Below are 21,166 nucleotides of genomic sequence, written 5' to 3' on the forward strand. Positions count from 1 at the left end.
AGTTCTCTGGAGTGGTCTACGAACCAGTTCTCTGGAGGGGTCTACAAACCAGTTCTCTGGAGTGGTCCACAAACCAGTTCTCTGGAGTGGTCTACAAACTAGTTCTCTGGAGTGGTCCACAAACTAGTTCTCTGGAGTGGTCTACAAACTAGTTCTCTGGAGTGGTCCACAAACTAGTTCTCTGGAGTGGTCCACAAACCAGTTCTCTGGAGTGGTCTACAAACTAGTTCTCTGGAGTGGTCTACAAACTAGTTCTCTGGAGTGGTTTGCAAACCAGTTCTCTGGAGTGGTCTACAAACTAGTTCTCTGGAGTGGTCTACAAACTAGTTCTCTGGAGTGGTCTACAAACTCACCTAACCTTGAGACCAAGTCATTTGACTGGCAATAATACAAGTAGCGGCCATGCATAGGGTAAGAACAGGTGATTCATTAAAACAGTAACTCAGTAACCTAAACTAAAAATAATTCTGGTTCAAGTATTTGTTCATATATGGAGGAAGATAAAGGGTGAAATTGTGTGGTTAAACTCTTAGGTTAAGATTTATGGATGAAACACAAATCACAGGTATGTGCCAAGGGTCAACTACACCGCAGAGCCATGCTCAAAACCAGTCAAATGAAGAGTCCAAATAAGATTAATGATTTTTATTTCTTTATTTCCAGTTCATTAAGTAACAGCAAGCAACTAGTAAGCAAGAAACCAGTTACGAGAAGCGCTTCACACTCAGAACCTCTTACAAAGAGTTGTCCTTCTAAAGCAAAAAGAAAGAGATGAACACCAAATTGAACAGGTTTTATTGTAACTGATTGTGTTTTATTTCAAATAGCTTCTGATTCCTTGTTGTTATGCAACATTGTGTTTTGCCATCTAACCCAAATGGTATGACAAAAAGCATAGAAAAATAGAAAATATCCTATCATCTCTTTTAACAAAATACATTAAACCCTTTGCTTGGTACATATAAACAGTATATAAAACTAGTCTAGCCGTGTGTGAGCACAGAGAAGTTTCTGGAAGAACTGTGTGGTTTGACCTCTGGTACATACAGCCAATTGCTCTAAAAGAACAGCCAAGTGCTACAGTATCTTGTAATTCCATTCAGAAACTGTTGGAGAACCATTATTCAAAAAGTGACACAGACAGTCACCTCTGTGAGGTAGCCCAAGTTTAAGAATTGCAGTATTTTCTTTTTAAAAAGTACTTAAAGACAGTATACTATAAGAGCATGCAAATAAACAAACATTCTCCAATATCTGAATTAAGTTAAAGAATGCTACCTGCCTGAAAAGTAAAATGTTTAAAAAAATGTCATCTTCTAAAAACAAGTGAGCTGTAAAACGTGTACATCTGTTCGATTTGTTTCTAGTACATTCCATTCACGACCTTCACTTCTTGCATTCTCATTAAAAGAAAAATGCAAAATATCTTAAAAATCTGAATCCAGTTCAAAAATCGTATTTCCTCTGCGAAATCTGAATCCACAGATAAAATCCTTAGTGCTCACACTGGGAAGACTAACTCGACATGATCAACAAATCCCTCGGATTATAAAACTGTGCCAGTCTGGGGATGATTTGCAGGCACATACTCATTAAGGACAAAACAGGACAACTACTGACCGAAACAGAGAGACGGAAATGCAAATTTTTCGCTTCCCGTTGCAAAGCGTATCAGAAACATTTTCCGCCGCATGGCTTAATGAACACACCCTTGGGCTCAGAACTTGTCAGTGTTGGTTTTCGAGGAGAAGCTTTGGGTATAAGCCTTGTAGATGGTGTCCAGGAAAGAGCTGTCGTTCTAGAGAGAGCAACACAGAAAAAATTAAATAATGAAAATGCACTTTGATCAAAAGTATGGCAACAAAACACATTAGAACTTGGACAGGTTTCCCGTTTGACTGCCTGTCTGCACTCTGTTAAATAACCACAAGGCCTTTTGGCAGGAGTGTGTCTGTATACTGAGTGAGAAGACAGGTCATATAAACAGACAGGCAGCTGGGACCCCAAACAGCCCATTTAGCTGTCCGAGGGCGAGACGAGCTGCTTTTCCAAGAGGGCGAGATCAGAGTTTGACGCCGCCAGGATTGCCGGCCTTGTTATTATGCAATTACATAACCGGGTTTCTGTAAAGACACTTGATGGATGTCGGTGGTGTTAAGACACTTCTGCAGCAGGATAGTGTATACACACTGGGCAGGTAGTGGGTTTCTGTATACGTGTCTCAGGGCTGTGCTATTCCACCTCACAGCGAGTGTTTGTATGACTTCCACCCCGCCACCCCCCTCCCATCACCCCCCCCCCCCCCCTACCTGTATGAGGTGCAATAGGGTGGCCTGTAGCTGGCTCTTGGTGAGGCCCCAGGACTGGGTCTCATCGGGGGCCCGGGGGGACAGCAGGGCTGTTGGTGGGCCAGGGGGGTCCCCAGGGGCTTTGGGCTGGACCTGGGGGGGCTTGGCCTGGGAGAACACACTCGGGGAGAGGAGCAGCGTTGGAGCCACTGTGGCTGGGATGCGTTGAGGGGAGATCACCTGGGGGTCAGTGGGAGACACTTAGTCCAATACTAACGGACAAAACACACTATACTCTTGGAGGTCTTTCTGGGGACAACATTCATTCCCATAAAACACCCTGTTTTCCCTAAATGTAACCGCCCCGTACCAGTCCCTAAATGTAACCGCCCCGTACCAGTCCCTAACTGTAACCGCCTCGTACCAGTCCCTAACTGTAACCGCCCCGTACCAGTCCCTAAATGTAACCCCCCTGTACCAGTCCCTAAATGTAACCCCCCTGTACCAGTCCCTAAATGAAACCCCCCTGTACCAGTCCCTAAATGTAACCCCCCTGTACCAGTCCCTAAATGTAACCCCCCTGTACCAGTCCCTAAATGTAACCCCCCTGTACCAGTCCCTAAATGTAACCCCCCTGTACCAGTCCCGAAATGTAACCCCCCTGTACCAGTCCCTAAATGTAACCCCCCTGTACCAGTCCCTAAATGTAACCCCCCTGTACCAGTCCCTAAATGTAACCCCCCTGTACCAGTCCCTAAATGTAACCCCCCTGTACCAGTCCCGAAATGTAACCCCCCTGTACCAGTCCCTAAATGTAACCCCCCTGTACCAGTCCCTAAATGTAACCCCCCTGTACCAGTCCCTAAATATCCCTAACTGTGCTCATTCTCAGCAGCGAACGCTATGCAGAGGCTAAGTGCTAGCGGAGGGCGGTCAACTAAACCCAGCTTGAGGTGCATCGACCAAGACAAGCGCCACGTGATCGCAGTGCCTGCACCTAAAAGTAGCCCAAAATGTCCTCACGTCAAAACACACACAGACATCACCCTACCTCGTGCCCCTTTGCTTGTTTTACCTGGAACTTCTGAGCGGCGGAGCCTGCGGACAGCTTCTCGTGGAAGCGCGGGGCCAGGTTGGAGGCCGGCCGGGCGGTCACTGGGACCAGACCCTGCTCCTGCTGAACCAGCTGCAGCCTCTGGAGGAGCTCACCGGGGGGCACGACGCCCGCCAGCTGCCCCGGCTGGGGGTGACCCGGCTGGGGCTGGAGGGCGAGGTGGGACGGGGAGCCCTGGAGGACAGAGACTTGTTGCTGGAGGTACGGGGGGAGGTGAGGGGAAGGAGGGAGAGACTTGGAGGGGAGGGAGGCCTGCATCTGGGAGGCCTTGGTGGGGGTGAAGAAGATGGGCTGGGATTGGTGAGGGACGAGGTTAGGATGATGGTGGAAGCCTGCGGGGTCCACTAGGAGGGGCTGGGCTGGTTGGAGGCCCGGGAGGAGATGAGGAGGCTGCTGCAGAGGAGAGGGGCGGGAGCAACAGGAGGCTGTGGAGGAACAGGAGGTCAGGGAAAGGGTGGCGGAGGTGGGTTGATTCTGGAACAGTCTCTGGATGGGGTCTTGTTGGGCCTGGTGGTGGAGGGTTGAGGGGGCTCCGTTCTCAAGCAGCCTGTTCTCGGGGGACTCAGAGACTGGTTGGAGCAGCTCCATGGGTCCCCCTCTCTGGAGCCCCGGCTGGGTGGAGGCTTCCCTCATCAGCTTCTGGAAGGCAGGGCAGTGCTGTTGAGGACCACTGCCCGGCGCGGGTGCCCCTGGCTGGGCTTGGAGCCGGGACTGCGTGGGGTCCTCGTAGGACAGGGACCGGGCTACCGCAGGACGCACGCCGGCAGGTTTAGCCTGGGGCTGGGACCCCGGGGCTCCGTAACCCGACATGGGAGAGACGGGCCCCCGGCTGGCCTGCTGGACCCCAAACAGGGTGGCCAGAGACAGGGGTCGGGGCTCTCCTTGGTCCTTGAGGGTAAAAGAGAGTGATGGAGGATGACAAAGTGGGACAGTGAGCAGAGCCCAACTGGGATACAAAGCCAAGATTGTGTTAGGTATCATTTAGTTGTGTGTGTGTGTGTGTGTGTGTGTGTGTGTGTGTGTGTGTGTGTGTGTGTGTGCGCCTACCTGAACAGGCCTCTCCTGTAGTCCCGGCTGCGGATGTCTGTCCATAGGTTTGACGGGTATAGGCTTGATCAGGTTTGGGTTGTCCTGCAGAACGCTCCGTCCAATCTCTTTAGGCTCTGGCTTCCCACCCTGACAGGAGAACCGGAACGGAGAGAGGAGAGATGACAAGCCTGATCTCTCCCTTGACCCCACTTCTCCCCCAGACCACAATTAACTGAGTAACAGTCAGAGCAGATTTCTAGGCAGAGACCATGTGTTTCCAAGATGAGACTGATATCAAGTCAGACCTCGTTATGTCACATTGTCTATCTGTTCTTTTATGGTCCTTGTTCCGTGCTTTTGTAATTAGAATAGGAGTCACTCATTTTTTAATTAGTAGCCTGGGGTTGGATAAGTAATTGACCTATTCATTTCCACAAAAAGTTATATTTAGGTTGAGACTCGGGCCCGAATTGAGATGAATGACCGTGGTGTTGACGTCACACACAGTGTGTGTGTGTGGGGGGTGGGGGGAGGGCTGTGTAACAGTGAAGTGAAAAGTACTTCAATCCTCAGGGCCAGGATGTAGGCTATTTGTTTACTACCTTGAATGGTTTGGAATTGAAAGGACCGTGTCACTGTGGACAACCATTTCCATTGTGTTGCCTCCACTCTCTAGTTCGGCCCGTCCGTTTATTTGGGTTCCATCCAAACAGAACCATACACGGCTGTAACCTGACGAGGTAATTTAAAAGAAGTTGGCACCTTGTCGTACTCATCGCGTGCTTTGGTCAGCATCTGCAGGATGTCCACCCCTCGTGTCTTCCCAGGATCCTCTGCTGCTTCCAGGTCTCCAGGAGACTCCCAGCCACTCCGGCTCTGTTGAGCTAGTGCCTGTTCCTGCTTCGTCAGACTGGAGAGAAGATCTGTTTAGAGAGTGTCTGTGTGTACTCAATAATTGGAGATTATTGAGTAAATCTAGATTATGTACACACACAGACACACACACACAAGTGCGAGCGCACTCTCACACGTAGCACTGAACACAACTAAACAATAACTATACAAATCAACTGGGTATCACTGTGTAATGATTTAAGCCCCCTGTATGTGTGTTTACCAATTGGACTCATAAAGGCTCATCTGCATCCCAAATAGTACACTGGTCCCTATATAGTGCACTAGTTTCAACCAAAGAACCCTGCGTGTCCACACTCAAACGAAGGGCACTACATAGGGAGCATTTGGGAAGTGACCACTTAGTATTAATAGTCAATTTATAGCTGACAGATTGCCTAAGTGTCTGGGTCTCCAGTGAGGGGAATGGCGAGCAACTGAATGCCTAATGAAGCATTAACGTGTTGTGTGTGTGTGTGCGTGAGTGTGTGCGTGCACGCATAACAAACTTCTTCAGATTGCGAGTGACTGAGAGAGAAAGTGTGTGCGCGGTACTAACTTCTTCATAAGCTCTGCAATGCGCTGGCAGTCCACCTTATCATAGAACCAGATACCATAGATAGCTACTGTGGAGAGAGAGAGAGAGAGAGAGAGAGAGAGGGAGGAAGGGAGAGAAACAGACAGAGAGAGATGGGGGGGGGGGGGGGGTTGTGAGAGAGAGAAGGGGGGGGGGTGTGGTTGTGAGAGTGAGAAGCCACAGGTCAGTTAATAGTGGCAATCCAGGCCCCAGACGCGTGTGTTGTATCTGCAACACAAATGTCAGTCGAGCCTTTTTAACAGAGTCCACGGGCAACACACCAGCTAGCAGTCACTTCCCACAAATCAGAAAGCACTGTGAGACAGAGACCATAGTGAAAATCTGCATGTGTTCCCGTGTGTGTTACAATGAAACATGACCCCTGGGGGGGGGGGGTCAAACGTTCTGAGCGGACAAATAACGGCTAATCTGGGAATTCAAACTAAAGTCTAAAATAAACCAAATGATGGATGTTGGCATGGTAAGCCATGATCTGCGTGCTGTTGGCAAGCGAGGTTAAGGGCTGTATCTGTTCCCGGCAGATACAACAGACATATTCCTAGTTTCCAGCAATCTAGGTGACGTTTCTTTGGCCGTGTGGTGTGCATTGTGTTGGGATTTAAACACCAGCCAGAGAGTAATCTTTAGTTGTCTCCCCCATGACACGGTGGAGCGGTGAATCGCGTTTCTTGGAAGACGGAGGACTTTTCTTACGACGATCGTAATAAAGATAAATGCAAAACAGCCCGGCATTGATGAGTCATTACAGTGTTATGATCAAGCGAGTGGTCAGCGTTTACTCAGATCACGCCAAGTTGTTCCTGAATCATGTCCGTGGTATTTGTGGTGGAGTGGGGTTGCTCCTCGGCGTCCTTCAGAACTCCCTCAAAAATTATCTTCGCTATTCAAGTTATATTCTTTGTTTTTTAACTGATCACATGTAATCTTTACAGGTCAGATGTTGTTCAAAGCAGAGCTGATTCATCAAAAGCGGGTGGGGTGGGGTGTATTTGAACTACGCTGCATATGTAAACCCAGCCATAGTCTAGACTACATAAATATTTGTGTGTGTGTGGGGGGGGGGGGGGGGGCGTGGCTAAGCCTCTGGTTCGGTAGCCAGACCAGGCTTCTAATCGACTGCACTGCATGACTGAGACAAGAGCCCATGCTAACCGATAGACGAGGAACACTCCTCCTGTCACCTCCATCAAAGTACACCACCTCAAGCACACACATACACACACAGGGAATATAACAGAACCCCCCCCCCCCCCACCAAAAAAAAAAAAAAGAGGACAGAGATAAGAAAGCAGCGAACGAAAAGGAGGAGAAAAGTGGGGGATGAGTGTCAGGGTGGAGACTAAAAAGTAAAGCACACGCTGGCTACAGGCAGACAGAGGGTGCAGTGAGGATCTGGCAGTCCTGGACGACAGAAGAGGAACACAGAGCCAGAGGGTTCCCAAGAAAAGCACGGACAGTTCTGTGGATATCTGTGCCGGAGCTACCAGCCCACCCTGGAGGGAGAGAAGCTGAGGAAAATCGCCTGGGAAAAGGACCCCGAGTGACACGTCAAACCCTGGGAAAATACACAACCTGTGAGGGGAGAGGAGAAGGACGGAAGGAGTGGGGAGGAGATACAGACGGGGAGACTATTTACAGCAGATGGTTACTGGAGTGGACTACTCCGGTTTGACAGTTTTCATCAACTCTCTCTAGGAAAGAATGAGATAGTACTTCTCATTTAAAGATACCTCTTGGAAGGACAGAGATATCCCGTCCCACACCAAAACAGTCTCTCCACCAACACTCATTTTCCAGCGGAAGAAAGTCATTCCCAAGGTCGGAAAAGTGGGAATAGTGTGAGGATAGACAGGTCCTGGGGACACCTCCGCGGGCAACGAGGCACCTCAGCATTCTTAAACAGAGACAAAGGCGGAGAACCGGGTTCTAACTTACAGACCATACAGACGGAGAAGTTCCTTCGTAGTACTGGAATAAACGTTGTCTGAAGGATAACACCATGCTGTACGAGAACAAAATGCAATCTTTCATTTTGTTGAGGAATAGGAAGGCCAGCAAAGTGGCTAGAGACAAGAATGCACCAGTAGCATAGTAAACGTTGTGTCAACGTTACACGCAGCGCCAACGTAAACATCCTCTCGAAATTACACACACATCACCAGAGCAGACGTTGTGACAACTTCACGCTGCACAGAAGATACATTATCTACTTTACGCAGCAACAGAATAGACGTTGCTTCGACGCTACTTAGCGACAGGCGTTGCTTCGACGTTACGCAGCGACAGACATTGCTTCAACGTTACGCAGCGACAGAGGCAGACGTTGCTTCAACGTTACGCAGCGACAGAGGCAGACGTTGCTTCAACGTTACGCAGCGACAGGCGTTGCTTCAACGTTACGCAGCGACAGACGTTGCTTCAGCGTTACGCAGCGACAGACGTTGCTTCAGCGTTACGCAGCGACAGACGTTGCTTCAGCGTTACGCAGCGACAGACGTTGCTTCAGCGTTACGCAGCGACAGACGTTGCTTCAGCGTTACGCAGCGACAGACGTTGCTTCAGCGTTACGCAGCGACAGACGTTGCTTCAGCGTTACGCAGCGACAGACGTTGCTTCAGCGTTACGCAGCGACAGACGTTGCTTCAGCGTTACGCAGCGACAGACGTTGCTTCAGCGTTACGCAGCGACAGACGTTGCTTCAGCGTTACGCAGCGACAGACGTTGCTTCAGCGTTACGCAGCGACAGACGTTGCTTCAGCGTTACGCAGCGACAGACGTTGCTTCAGCGTTACGCAGCGACAGACATTGCTTCAGCGTTACGCAGCGACAGAGGCAGACGTTGTTTCAACATTGCTGCCCAGAAGCACCACCAGGACAATGTTGGGGAGGTGGTTCCAGAGAAAACCCAAACATGAGCGTCTGCAGGAGGAGCCTGAGGTCCGGGCAGCCAAGGGGACACTGGTCTCGGAGGCTGAGATGGGGTACACACATGTCCGCCCGGGAGGTAAGGAAAGCACCCACTTGCTCTCATACGGCTGTCCCAAACAGAAGGACAGGTGTCCAATTTGGGGAAAAGGTGCATTATATAAGGAGCCATTTGGAAGGCATACATACGCTGGTGACGGTCCCTGGTCCACATTATTCCAGTCAAAAGTGGTCCACGCAAACTACTGCTAATGGCAACCACTGCATTCCAGATTTGCGCTAAACGCTCTATGCTGGAGAAAATGTAGGCGCTGCCCTCAGTCATACTGTGCTGATGTCCCAAACGAGAACATTCTAGAATGGCCTGCACGGCTACCACCTCTACCAGGCCAGTAAACTCATGCCCAGATATTTGCTAAGCGATAAGATTGCGCGACCTCTTGTGGCAGGTCACCACGCTGAGGGACCTGCAGCATTCTGAAACATCTCGCGTGAAACTCTTGGCCGTTTTGTTTTGCGCTGAGGGAGGTCTCCGGCAATATCCTAAAACAAACCGTTTTAGCGGACTGTCACAAAGAATGATCTTCAGCGTGTGGCGTACGGGTTTGTATTTCTATCCTGGAGTGCCGCGTGTCAGAGTGAACGGCTGGTGGTTATCTAATCTAGGCTGGCTGGCTCCCTGGTGTTGGCAGAACACTTGGGGTAAAAAATAAATAATAATAACACACACACACACACACACACAAAAAACAGACACAGTGAGGAAAACCTGAGAGTGAAACCCGGGCCTACTGCCACCAAAATACCCCTGGGCCATATAAGGACCTGTCGAGAGCCGGCCACTAGACGACGGCCCTCTCCTGTCTCCTCTTTAAGTGTGTGTGTCTGCTCATCTCAGGAGCACTGACTATATTCCTCTGAAACAGACCCCGGTTCAGGGATTCAAAAAATCAGATAAAATACTCTCTCTTAAAGCAAGATCTGGGCTCACATACTGCTGTCATTACATGAAGTGCTTCAGGTTTGTCCAGGACAGCTGCCCTTCGGCAGTGAGTTAGCTTCCTCTAGGATCTGTTCTGTCCGAACTCTGTCCACTGGTGTCCACAACAAGTCACTCCTTGTCGAATCAACTCATTTACATTCGGAGATACAGTGTAGCTGACCTACAGGATGTGATAGTGTGTGTGTGTGTGTGTGTGCACGTGCGTGTGTGCGTGTGATAGTGTGCGTGTGTGTGATAGTGTGCGTGATGGTGTGTGTGTGTGTGTGTGTGAGATGTTCCACCATGCGTCTTACAGCGAGCGTTTCTGTACAGCAGGAAGGGGTCCTGCAGCTGGAAGTCCAGGTCTTTAGTGATGGGTTCCGTCAGGTTCTCCATGCTCAGCCGGTTCATGATGGTGAAGCCGTGTCTGGGAGACGCCAGTCTGGGGAGAGTCAGACGGGGCACCGGCAGAACCCGTTCAAATACACATAACACAGAGCCATGCATTACCCAAATACAACTCTAGATGCTGCAAAGACAAAAGGCCACGTGAAAACAGCATTAAGCAACATCCGGTCAGGAGGCTGAAGGCTGAGAAAGGTCCCGGTTTAAGTGAGGCCTAACTGCAGGGCTGTTTGGCACACTTCTAAATTTAGACTGGCCCCATTCCAAAATAATTTGATGCTAAGTGCCAAAATTGGCCTTTGTTCAATATTCCTCGATGGGAGACCCTGTTATCCTGCATACAATCTGAGTCCCTAAAAGGCCAGGGTCTCAGTCTGCAATGCCATATCTAGTGTGCAGCGTCACCTATGTGTCACTTCTGTCGCATTCTGTTTCAAGACATGTGTCCTACATGAAGCACGGTGGCCAGGAAATGGATAAGGCTCCAGAGACTATTTAAAGTGTTAATAGCAGCAATTAGTTAAGGGCCTGTTCGCTTAAAATGCGAGGGACAATAGCACGAAAGTTTAGAAAGAAAAGAAAATCTGCGAATCGTTGCATTTGAAACGCAAGCCTGTTTCCAAACAAAAGTTGCGACGCTGTGTAAAATGCCAATAAAAACGGAATGCAATGATGAGCAAATCATTTATCCCTGTATTTAACTGAAAATAGTAGGAAGACAACATATCAAATGTTAGAGAGATTTTATTGTTTTTGGAAAAACGCATGCACATTTCGAATTGAATGCCAGCAACCCATTTCAAAAAAGTAGGGACAGTTGGCATGTTTACAACACTCTGTAAGCGTTTGGGAACTGAGGAGACCAGTTGCTGTAGTTTAGAAAGTGAAACCCCCCCATTCTTTCTTGATATAGAATTGCAGCAGCTCAACAGTTCAGGGTCTCCTTTGTCGTATTTATCGTTTAATAACGGCCCAAATGTTTTCAATGGGTGACAGGTCTGGATAGCAACCGGTCTCTGGTACTACAGTATGAAGCCATGCTGTTGTAATACGTGCAGAATGTGGTTTGGCAGTCTTGCTGAAATAAGCAAGCCCTGAAAAAGACGTTGTCTGAATGGCAGCATGTGTTGCTCAAAAACCTGTATATTGTTCAGCATTAATGGTGCCTTCACAGATGTGCAAGTCACACATCATATGCACTAATGCAGCTGTGATCCATCACAGATGTTGGCTTCTGAACGGTGTGCTGATAACAAGACAGATATGGTCCATGAATAATTTCACATTTTGATTCGTCAGACCACAGGACAGTTTTCCACTTCGCCTCAGTCCATCTAAAATCAACTCTGGCCCAGAGGAGGCGGCGGCGGTTCTGGATCTTATTTGCATGGCAGTGTTTTAACTTGCATTTGTGGATACAGCGACATACTGTGTTCACAATGGTTTTCGGACGTGTTCCTGAGCCCATGCAGTGATGTCCACTACAGAATCCAGTCTGTTTTTAACGCAGTGCCGCCTGAGGGCCCGAACATCACAACCATCCAATATTGGTTTTCGGCCTCGTCCCTTGCATAGACATATCTCCCGGTTCTCTGAATCTTTTAATGATATCATGTACCGTAGATGATGAGAGCCCCATAATCTTTGCAATTTGTCTGCGCAGAATTTCATGGGGAAGGGTTGAACCCCTCCCCATCTTTACTTCTGAAAGACTCATCCTCTCTGGGATGCTCTTTTCATACGCAATCATGTTACAGACCTGTTGACAATTTACCTAATTAGTTGTGTTTCCCCGAGGAGACCCCGGGGAAGACCTAGGACACGCTGGAGGGACTATGTCTCCCGGCTGGCCTGGGAACGCCTCGGTGTCCCCCCGGAAGAGCTGGAGGAAGTGTCTGGGGAGAGGGAAGTCTGGGAATCTCTGCTTAGACTGCTGCCCCCGCGACCCGGCCCCAGATAAGCGGAAGATGATGGATGGATAGTTGTGTTTTTTGCATTACACACCTTTCCCAGTCTTTTTTTTGCGCCTGTCCCAGATTTTTTTTTTTTAAATGTGTTGTTGGCATCAAATCTCAGTTTCAACATTTGATATGTTGTCTTTGTACTATTTTCTATTGAATATAGAGTTTAAAAATGTGCGTATCATTGCATTCTGTTTTTCTTAAAATTGTACAGTGTCGCAGATTTTTTGGAAACGGAGTTGTAGTAGAATATGACACAGAAACACTGTTTTAACTGAAAAATGCAATTCATAAGAAATTATATTCTCTAACAAACAAAAAAAAACATGAACAAAATGAAAGAACAAGACGCCTGTCCACTGACGCTTGCCCTGCATCGCTTAGCTCCAGTGTTAAAAACAAATGAAACAGCTATGTGGCCTGTAACATTTACCACCACCCCCCCCCCCCCCCCCCGCCCAAAATGAACAGTGCAAATTAGTCTTGACTATCGAAGCAGCTAAAATGTACTTTACATTTACAACAAGAGTGCTTTACAGGATTACATTTGTTTGTGAATAACCTTTATGCCAGTTTTGAAAAAAATTATGCCTTGTAGAGAAAATGTATGGCCACCCTGTAAATAACTTCTCTCTCTCTAAATGACTTAAATGCCAATACCTCAGAGGTGTAATATCGGATTTACTACAACACAATAGTTAGTCAGGGACTAAGCCTCTGCCTCAGCATGGGTTTGAATCCGACCTATGGCTCTTTCAGCAGAAACCTCTCCTCTGTCTTTCAACACTTTCTCATCCAATAAAGGGACATAATTGACGCTAGCCTGAAAGCGCATGATTGATAAAGGGCTTTACAGAGGGTGACCACTTGGGGGCCTCGTCACAGAGACATTTTGATTTTATATATATATAAAATATATAAAATATATATATATATATATATATATATATATATATATATATATGCTTGCTGACTCCCTAAGTGTTGACAACAAGCGCAATTGGAAAAATATACATTTTAAAGTTAAAGCTATAAAATATCTAAAAGGTGCGGATGAATTTTTAATATGGCCAGGAACCCACAGCATGAATAAAGGCATGACCTAGGCCCTACCATAACTACAACAACGAAAAGGGAGGTGATTTAGATATGACAGGACCCATTTCCAAACGGGGATAGGATGGGAGGTGTTTGCTTGTCTACTCAGACTGAATTATTCCGCTGCTCTGTCCTAACTTATTGGTTTCTGGAAGCATTCAAATTGCAGGTGGAGCAGATGGTTTATAGAAATGCTAACAGCTGTGAATAAACAGCTATATGTGAAATCACTCATAGAAACAGCCGCTCTTCTGCAGTGTTCGTTGACAGCGCCACATCTACAACCAGTGGGCGAAAATCTAGAAATGCACCTTTACTGTAAGTCAATGGGGTGCACGGCAATGATAAAGTAGCTTGCATTATCAGATACACTATCATACCACCTTGTGTAGACAAACAGGGTCCCCTCAACGTCAGTCTTCTCCTGCGAAAACACGACATACAGTGGGACTCGTTATAGATTAAATTCATTCTGTTTGTTTTTTAACCTTGACCGCCAGCCCCTAGAACCATCACAAAATAATTATTTTTGGGCGGGCGATGTGCATGGAACTAGCTACTAATATGCGTGGAAATGTAATGGTTATCAAACGAATTGCTACAGAATTACTCTGATCCAACGAACACGTCTAGCAATAACAGTTAAATAACGGTTACTTGAGTACCCCACGTAACTACTGTACATATCTCTACAGCAACAACAGCACGAGTCAGCTAAGCTAGTTAACAGCTGGTGCTAGCAAATATTTTATTGTCATGGTATCTGGCTATGTATGACTTCCCAGATGAAAACTACCCAAGCCAAGACAATTCCATTGGCAACATAACTACATAATGTTGTGGAATACATCGCAGTTCTCTGACAGTTTACTTTGGCTAGCCGAGTTTTTTAGCCATGCGACTTCTACATGCAGCTAGAGTACAGTACAGCACAGAGCGCGCGAACAAAGTCCAACTCACCCATTCATTTGATCTATTGTTGAAAGTATACAACGCCACTTGGCTTGCCACATCTACTATGTTGTTGATGTATGGATCTTGTCTTTGCAAAGCTGCGAGACTAATATCCAAACCTTTTGCAGTGAGACAGGTGTTTCCACCCGATGAGCTCGCCGTCATTGTTCCCCGTGAGCTAGCTAGCTAGTAAAGGTAGCGATGCTAACAAGCTAACTGACACGCTATATCGTGATAGGATTTGACGGGTCTAAAGTGAAATGAAGACTTGTCAACCAATCCCAGCAACAGAACGATATTATGAATAAAATTTGATAAAAGTAATCATAAAAGAGAAAATAAACGTGCAGTTTAACTATAGACGCTCAACGGCTCACTTGACAGCAGCCATGTTTCGCGGAACAGATTGTAAACAAAATTAGCTAGGCAGGACCAATTGAACGTGGCGGATTGGATTCAAGGAATGTTAATCGAAATCGAAAAATGTACATATTGACCGGTCCTTTAGCAGTAAGCAGAAGTGGATGGTGAGGGGCGACTTTAATTGTGCAGCAGGTTTACACCAAAATCTCGCTTCACTATAACAATGTATTAAGTTAACCCTACTACAACCCATAGTTGGATAGGCTATAGGCCCGCCCTACACTCAAGTCAATTGTGTACTTGCTGTACACAGTAGGCATATTTGGTAAAAGCCGTATTATAAGTTAATCAGTGAATAGTTAGCTATTCACAGCTGTTTTACCGGATGTTAAAAATTTGCCGCATAGCAGACAGGTCATTGAAAAACCAGACTGCTCAAGTTAATGGAAAAAACCTATGCAGTCTTCATTGATGGCTCTAGAGGGCGGCACTCCCTTTGAGAAACGTCTAAGCGTATCATTTATTTAGGCCTACTCTAATGCCTTTTTATTTGGGCATTGAACTTGGCTATATTTAGTATGGAACAGCACATCTATGATACGTCATTTTACACTTAAGTCTTCAAGTAGTTATAGGTAGTGTCAGCAAGTGTCATTAGTTGCCTAGTGCACTATGGTAGCAGTACCTGCTCTACTGCGCATTACATTAACTTTGCATGCAAGTAATTTAGCAGAGCAACTTGCATTGAGAAAAAAAAAAGACAACCGCCACTGTAAGGTGGGTGGGTTAAGGGGACTCCAGTCCGGTTTTCATCCTGTCTTTCTAATCAGGGAAGCAATCAGATGTGTGACGGGTGAAAAAAATATCTGAATTTTCAGAGCTCCAGGACCGATGTCTAACCATCCACTGTAGCCCAGTAGGCAGCAAGAACTAGCTCTTGACTCAGGAATATTTTTGGCAGTTAGAACAATCGCACTGCTTTCCTTTTGGGTGGGCAATGAGTAGTTGGTTAGGTTCGTATAAAGGCTCTCTCATGTATAATGAACACTTCAGTGACTTTAAGTTAATATAGATGAATTGTATTTTGTTAGTGTTGACCAGACAGATCAATATAATGCATTTTGTTGTTATTTACTAGATTCTCTACAGAACAATACAAGAGAATTAAAGGGGACATTTCAAAGATTTTGACTGTATCCTACTAGCATTAATGACCAGAAGAATTCTGAAGGGAATGATTAAAGTTTTAGCTATGTTTCAGACATGTTTATACAAAACTGCCTGCGAAATATCCCTTTGATGCTTTCTCGCGGGTCAGTCAGTCGATATTGATTTTTAGTCTCCTCATAGTTGCTTATTAAAAGACTTGCATTAGCCTACCCTCACACTAAACGCGTTCATTTTTATGTGGACTAGCTAATAATACTGCGGTCTCGTTCGTTAAGGGAAGGAGACGACGATTCTCGTCATTGTTTAAAATACAGTTTGAGGATTCCACACAGTCCCCATTTAAGTGCATTGCTAAAGGGCACATCAGATTTTTACCTTGTTGCCTAGGGCATTAAAACCAAAGATACTTTGCTATTTTAGCCTTACACGTGCTAAATGCTACGCCATCTGTCGCACTTCAACTCTAGCTGATGTCAATCTTGATACGATCATCCGTACAGATGGATCCGCCAAGCAGAATATAGGGCACCCGAGAACCTACTTCATCTAATTTGACGGTGCTTTAGGCACAGCGGCGTCGCACCCTGAATCCCACTGCTGGCTGCCCTCTGAAGCTAAGCAGATGCTGCGGAAGTGGTGTTGGCTGGATCGGCAAGACCTCTTTTCACAGATCTGAGGAGAATCTGACGTCCAAGGTCATAAGTTGACATTGCACTAAGTAGGGGGCGTTACAAGTGTCTGGACTAGATTGTTAACAATTCACCAGGTCGTTGCAGTCACCCTACTTGGTGAAAGACGAGTTAAATAAAGGAAACGCCAGATCCATTATGAGTGAGTAGGGCCTGGTGTCTGTGGTGGTATAACTAGGGTGTGTGTATGTGGCTGTGTGTTGCGCGCGCGCGTTCACGTGTGTGGGTGGTGGAGGGTACTCTGGACCAGAAGAGTCTTAATGTCCTACTCAAGTCCCAGAAGTAACAATAACTAATATTGCATCCAACGTACTCTCCAAATGGCATCCCCTAGAATCTTAGGCATAGTATACATTCCCACGACCTGCTCTAGACAGCGTCTATCAGGACAGTTTTAAACAAAACCACGAGTTGACAGAGGACATTCATAAACATAGCCTTATTGCACTGTGTCCTGACTTGATAACACACTTTTAAAACCACTATTCATTTACATTATATTAAATAATTATATTTTGTTTAGAATTTCGATATAATCTCGAAAAATATATATTTAAAATATTGAGCTTCGCGTCGTGTCTGTATCAGTGCAACCCGTTCAGTGCTTCGAGGTTCCATCAGGAGTATCCATTACGCATATTTTTGCCACGTTTTTCGCGGGTAAACTCGAGGTCTTGGAATGCTGAAGAAGCTGTAAACTTAGTAAAATGGGTAGCCTGCAGTTATCAGTAACATAGATCTCACTACTGGGATTGAACACATCCAGATATAATCCAAGTCAGGTTATTAAATGTTTCCTCATTTCTGTCCTCCATCCTCTAGAAATCAAAGCAAACGCACTATTCGACTTCGTCCGACTTCACTGCGCTTATTTAGTTCCCTCGTCTTAGATGGCGTGTCTGTAAAATCATGGACGGTTAACTCTATTTTCTAACGTTATTTAGCCTGCAACATCTGGAACCAGTCAGATCTTCTACAGAGAACGGGGGCTTGGTCGTCACCCCCACTCTCTTTCCCGTGCGCACTCACCCTCTCGCTCCCTCTCTCTTTCCTCTCACCAGACAAGTATCACTGCAGAGAGAGACAAGCGGTCGCTCTCGGTAGGGCTATTGAAGAACTCCGGTTTCGTGCTATTATGGACTGGAATTGATGACAAAAATTATCTCTAAATGAGGCACGCCACGTGTATGTGCCTGTTTTTTGAACAGCATTATATGGAATCGATTCTATCGGAAGATTTAACCCTGTGTGAGCAGTTCTGGAATATATATTTTTTGTTGCGCTGAAAGGTTGAATCTTTGTTTTCTATTCCTTTTACGGCGTCAGTGGCAGTGCCGGGATTTTGTGTAATTGGTCCGGCTTTAGATGTATCAATTTAAAACATTCGGGGTGATAGGGTTTTGATTCATAGGTAGGCTGCTAGCAGCAAGTGGTGCTAGTGTCATGTTTCTTAGGTAGGGCCCGGATGTTCCGAGGATGCACTGGTTTGTCTTCTTAGGTGGTTCTAGCGAATGTCTATTTCTGTGTTTCAGCTCCAGAATGGGGATCAGGTAATATTTACTAAACCGCAAAAAAAAAGGAATACCGAAAGCTCTCCGGGCATTATTCTTTTTCTTTTTTTTCTTTTCCTCCTCTTTGGTTGTTTTTTCCCCGCTACCCCTCCTCTTCACAACCTTTTTTCTCCATTCACCTACGGATAAAGCTGGACCACATTTATGGTAAATGAAAGCAAAAACATGTACATACCGGAGGACACCCTGGACAACCATCAAGGTAATTCACATTAGGATATTTAGTTGTTTTCAAACTGTGTGTGTGTGTGTGTCTGCGTGCTGGAGAGTAGGGACGCAATATATGTATTCCAGCTATCGTGGTCTAGAGATGGAAAACACCGGGAATAGGGTGTTTACCTCCTATTTTCAACATATGCAAATAAGACAGAATCCTCCAGGTGTTATTGGGCGGACAAGGTGTCTTCCGCGTCCGTGTGTTATCACTGCATGCATGCAAGCAGCCACAGTCGGTTAGCCAAGCAGCAACAGATCATTATTATTAACCGACAGGTGACCAACGGACTGACAGATGCTTCTACCCCTATAGGTTAAATAAGGTTTCACACATGCACGTTTGGCTGCAAGACGAATGCTTATTATTTGTTTGGGAACTTGCGGATCGATTCATTTTTAAAGCATTCAGAATAAAAATCAATTTCGTAGCGGTAGAATGTAACGGAGGAAACCCACGGCCTAATTGTATGCACAAAACGAAAACCCACTGATGCGCATTGATATTTTCGATCACCTATCGATTCATTTACCAGATATCGATACTTGTCAGAGACATGTAATATAGTTAAAATGTAGTTTGGCAACTGACAAAACATTTGCATATTAACAGGTTATTTGACAGGCTGTTATTATGATTTCCAATCTAATAAAAGACGCGGGTATAAACAGGGCCTCAGTTGTCATCCGGCGAGAATCACCTTTTTGGGGGGATTTTTATTAGGTTTCAACAACGTGAGTTTAGGTTTGAGCGAGCTCACAAAATGCAACATCAACATACGAGCAATAGCCTGTGTTCGAAACGTGTCTGTCACATGCATGTTGCGCATGTAAACCTAGGCTACTGGGTCTTTCCACGTTCGGTTGAGCTTGACTGAATCAATACAGTTGCCTACATCCAAACAGTTTATTTCATCATATACGTTAATACTGCACACAAAGCACTGGTTTATAATTGTTTCAACTTGTGATTACCGTCTAGCGAGCATAGCTGCCTTTGCCACCGCTGCCACCGAGAGCAGTGGCGACAACACACACACCACGCACACACACACACACGCGGAGAGCAGAGGCGGGGGCCCATAGCAACAGAGAGAGGGATAGAGCGAGCTGGGCGCTGCAGACGGTGGTCGCATGCATGGAATCCAGCCTCACCAGCATATGTGGCGCTGCAGTCGCATTGGTATGTTCTCATATAGCCAACACTTCATCTTTGTGTCCAGCTCCAGACGCCCACTGGAGCTATGCATTAACATATCCATAGGCTAACGCCGCTTGACACACGGGGTTTCCCCCAAGAATCTCTCTCAACCCAGGGCTATAGGGATGAGACTACTCTGTTACGTCAACTTTAAGTTACGAGCAAACTCGGAAAGAAATGCAGCGGGACTCCTCTCCTTTGAACGGTGGCCCGTATTTAGCCTCTTTCTCGAGCGATTCAATTGTCGAATTAGAGCGCCCAGATTGGCGCGGCCTTGCATGGCCCTTTTCAGAACCATGGACAGGTTCTCTATGATTGGCTGACTCGCCGCCCTGCAATGACCTCTGTATCTTGGCACAATACTGAGCCGGCCTGGGAAACCAATGGTATTTCTTCTCTAATAGCCTGTTGTTGAAAAAGCCATCCTATTATTAGCATAGGCCTATATCCTAGCTTTATTAGATTTTCCCGCAGATGAGAAACATCTATTCTCTTGCATGTTTTAATGCAACGAGGCCTAGCCTCTATATTTTTACAGGAAACGTGGAGCAGATCTGCTATTCTGGCTTCTTCCTAAATGGCATCCGGTATCCCTGTTCTCGTTTTGCTTCAGGATTCACATAGAACCGATACACTGCAATTTTTTTATAGTGTTGCCAAAATGCAATCTGGAGAAGGCAAAACACGTATATGCTACTGTAAATTGACAGTAAATGTAGCAATTATATAAGACAAGGGATCTACTTTGTCACCTTAGACATTGTCAGTAATTCCATAATACTCACATTCATGATTAAAAATGTTGTCAATGTCGAATCACAAAGACCACACAATCTGCTCGGCTCTGCCAATGGCTCTACATTAAAAACAGTCTACTGTGAATGCAAATGGTTCACAGGCATATTGTAATCGCAAATGTTTGTTTATTCTAATTCTACACACTTGTTATTGCACACATCTCTTATTAATATTTAGCTTAATTGTTTTTGTAATTCACAATGGAGTATGCTTGTTAGGTTTGTTCAAAAGGATTTGTATGCCTAGCAGTCATTTCGCAAGTGTTTCTGTAGCATGTCCAGCTCACTGTCAATAGAGGATAGAGGATAATGACAACACCCCTGCGATAAGGTCCTTGTGGATTTCAGATCAAGGTAACCTATAAATGATAAGCCATTTTCTTCCCTCCGAACTGAGCGTCGTTGGATCACGTCCACAGAAGGTTTGGGAGAGTCTAAGATCGAGGCATGCCTTGCGCCTCACCCCACGCCAGGCTGCCTTGCTCCTTATCACGCAGCATTTCCCTACTGGGAATTACAGGTTGCACAGGGGACACGTTTCCCCGGGCAACAGCCACGATTGAGCTCTCAGGCTCTAGATATATGGCAAGGAGTCGTCTGAGCGTGACAAGAGAGGATGGCCCCTAATTGGATCCCAGCAGTCTGGTGCCAGGTGTTCTAAAGGCCCGGTAACATCCCTGTGCGACACCCTGGTTTCACCATATTATTGCCCATATTATTGTTTTTTTAAAGCTGTAGCTCTATGACTAGGTGTTTCTCTGGGTTGTTTGTGGTTTCCGACCCACCTGTTGCTAGCCAGCTGTGCGAGAAGCCCTTCTCATAAGCCCCCTTGACCCGGTGAGAGCATGATTTAATTCAGAGCTGTTTTTCTTGTTATTGATTGACGATTAGGGTACGTTCATATGTCATAATAC

General features: G+C 46.2%; 2 protein-coding genes across 17 annotated transcripts in view; one reads left to right on the forward strand and one right to left on the reverse strand.

The window, feature by feature from the left end:
• Positions 1–639: 639 nt before the first annotated feature.
• Positions 640–14,887, reverse strand: dcp1b (decapping mRNA 1B). 3 transcript variants are annotated; one of them, XM_029114500.2, is made up of 9 exons: positions 14,255–14,887; positions 13,678–13,718; positions 10,145–10,272; positions 5,885–5,948; positions 5,194–5,341; positions 4,450–4,578; positions 3,364–4,290; positions 2,310–2,528; positions 640–1,798 (listed from the first exon to the last, which is right to left on the reverse strand). In XM_029114500.2, the coding sequence occupies exons 1-9, from the start codon at positions 14,411–14,413 to the stop codon at positions 1,718–1,720; spliced, it is 1,896 nt and encodes a 631-aa protein (XP_028970333.2). In that variant the 5' UTR covers positions 14,414–14,887; the 3' UTR covers positions 640–1,717. The 3 variants fall into 3 exon arrangements, with proteins under 3 accessions (XP_028970333.2, XP_028970332.2, XP_028970334.2); XM_029114499.2 differs by having other exon boundaries at positions 5,885–5,951; positions 14,255–14,885; XM_029114501.2 differs by lacking the exon at positions 13,678–13,718 and having other exon boundaries at positions 5,885–5,951; positions 14,255–14,342.
• The window catches only part of cacna1c (calcium channel, voltage-dependent, L type, alpha 1C subunit), a 269,744-nt gene continuing 257,195 nt past the window's right edge, over positions 8,618–21,166 (forward strand). For 10 of the 14 annotated variants that reach the window (XM_029114494.2, XM_029114487.2, XM_029114488.2 and 7 more), the window contains exon 1: positions 8,618–8,927. In XM_029114494.2, the coding sequence (XP_028970327.2) occupies positions 8,801–8,927 (127 nt within the window). In that variant the 5' untranslated portion in view covers positions 8,618–8,800. Of the gene's footprint in view, positions 8,928–17,523; positions 18,244–21,166 lie in introns of those variants that run through there. The other 4 variants (XM_029114496.2, XM_034287770.1, XM_034287771.1 and 1 more) reach the window with 2 other exon arrangements.

The sequence above is a fragment of the Esox lucius genome, chromosome 18 (assembly GCF_011004845.1).
Source record: "Esox lucius isolate fEsoLuc1 chromosome 18, fEsoLuc1.pri, whole genome shotgun sequence".
Lineage (NCBI taxonomy): Eukaryota > Metazoa > Chordata > Actinopteri > Esociformes > Esocidae > Esox > Esox lucius.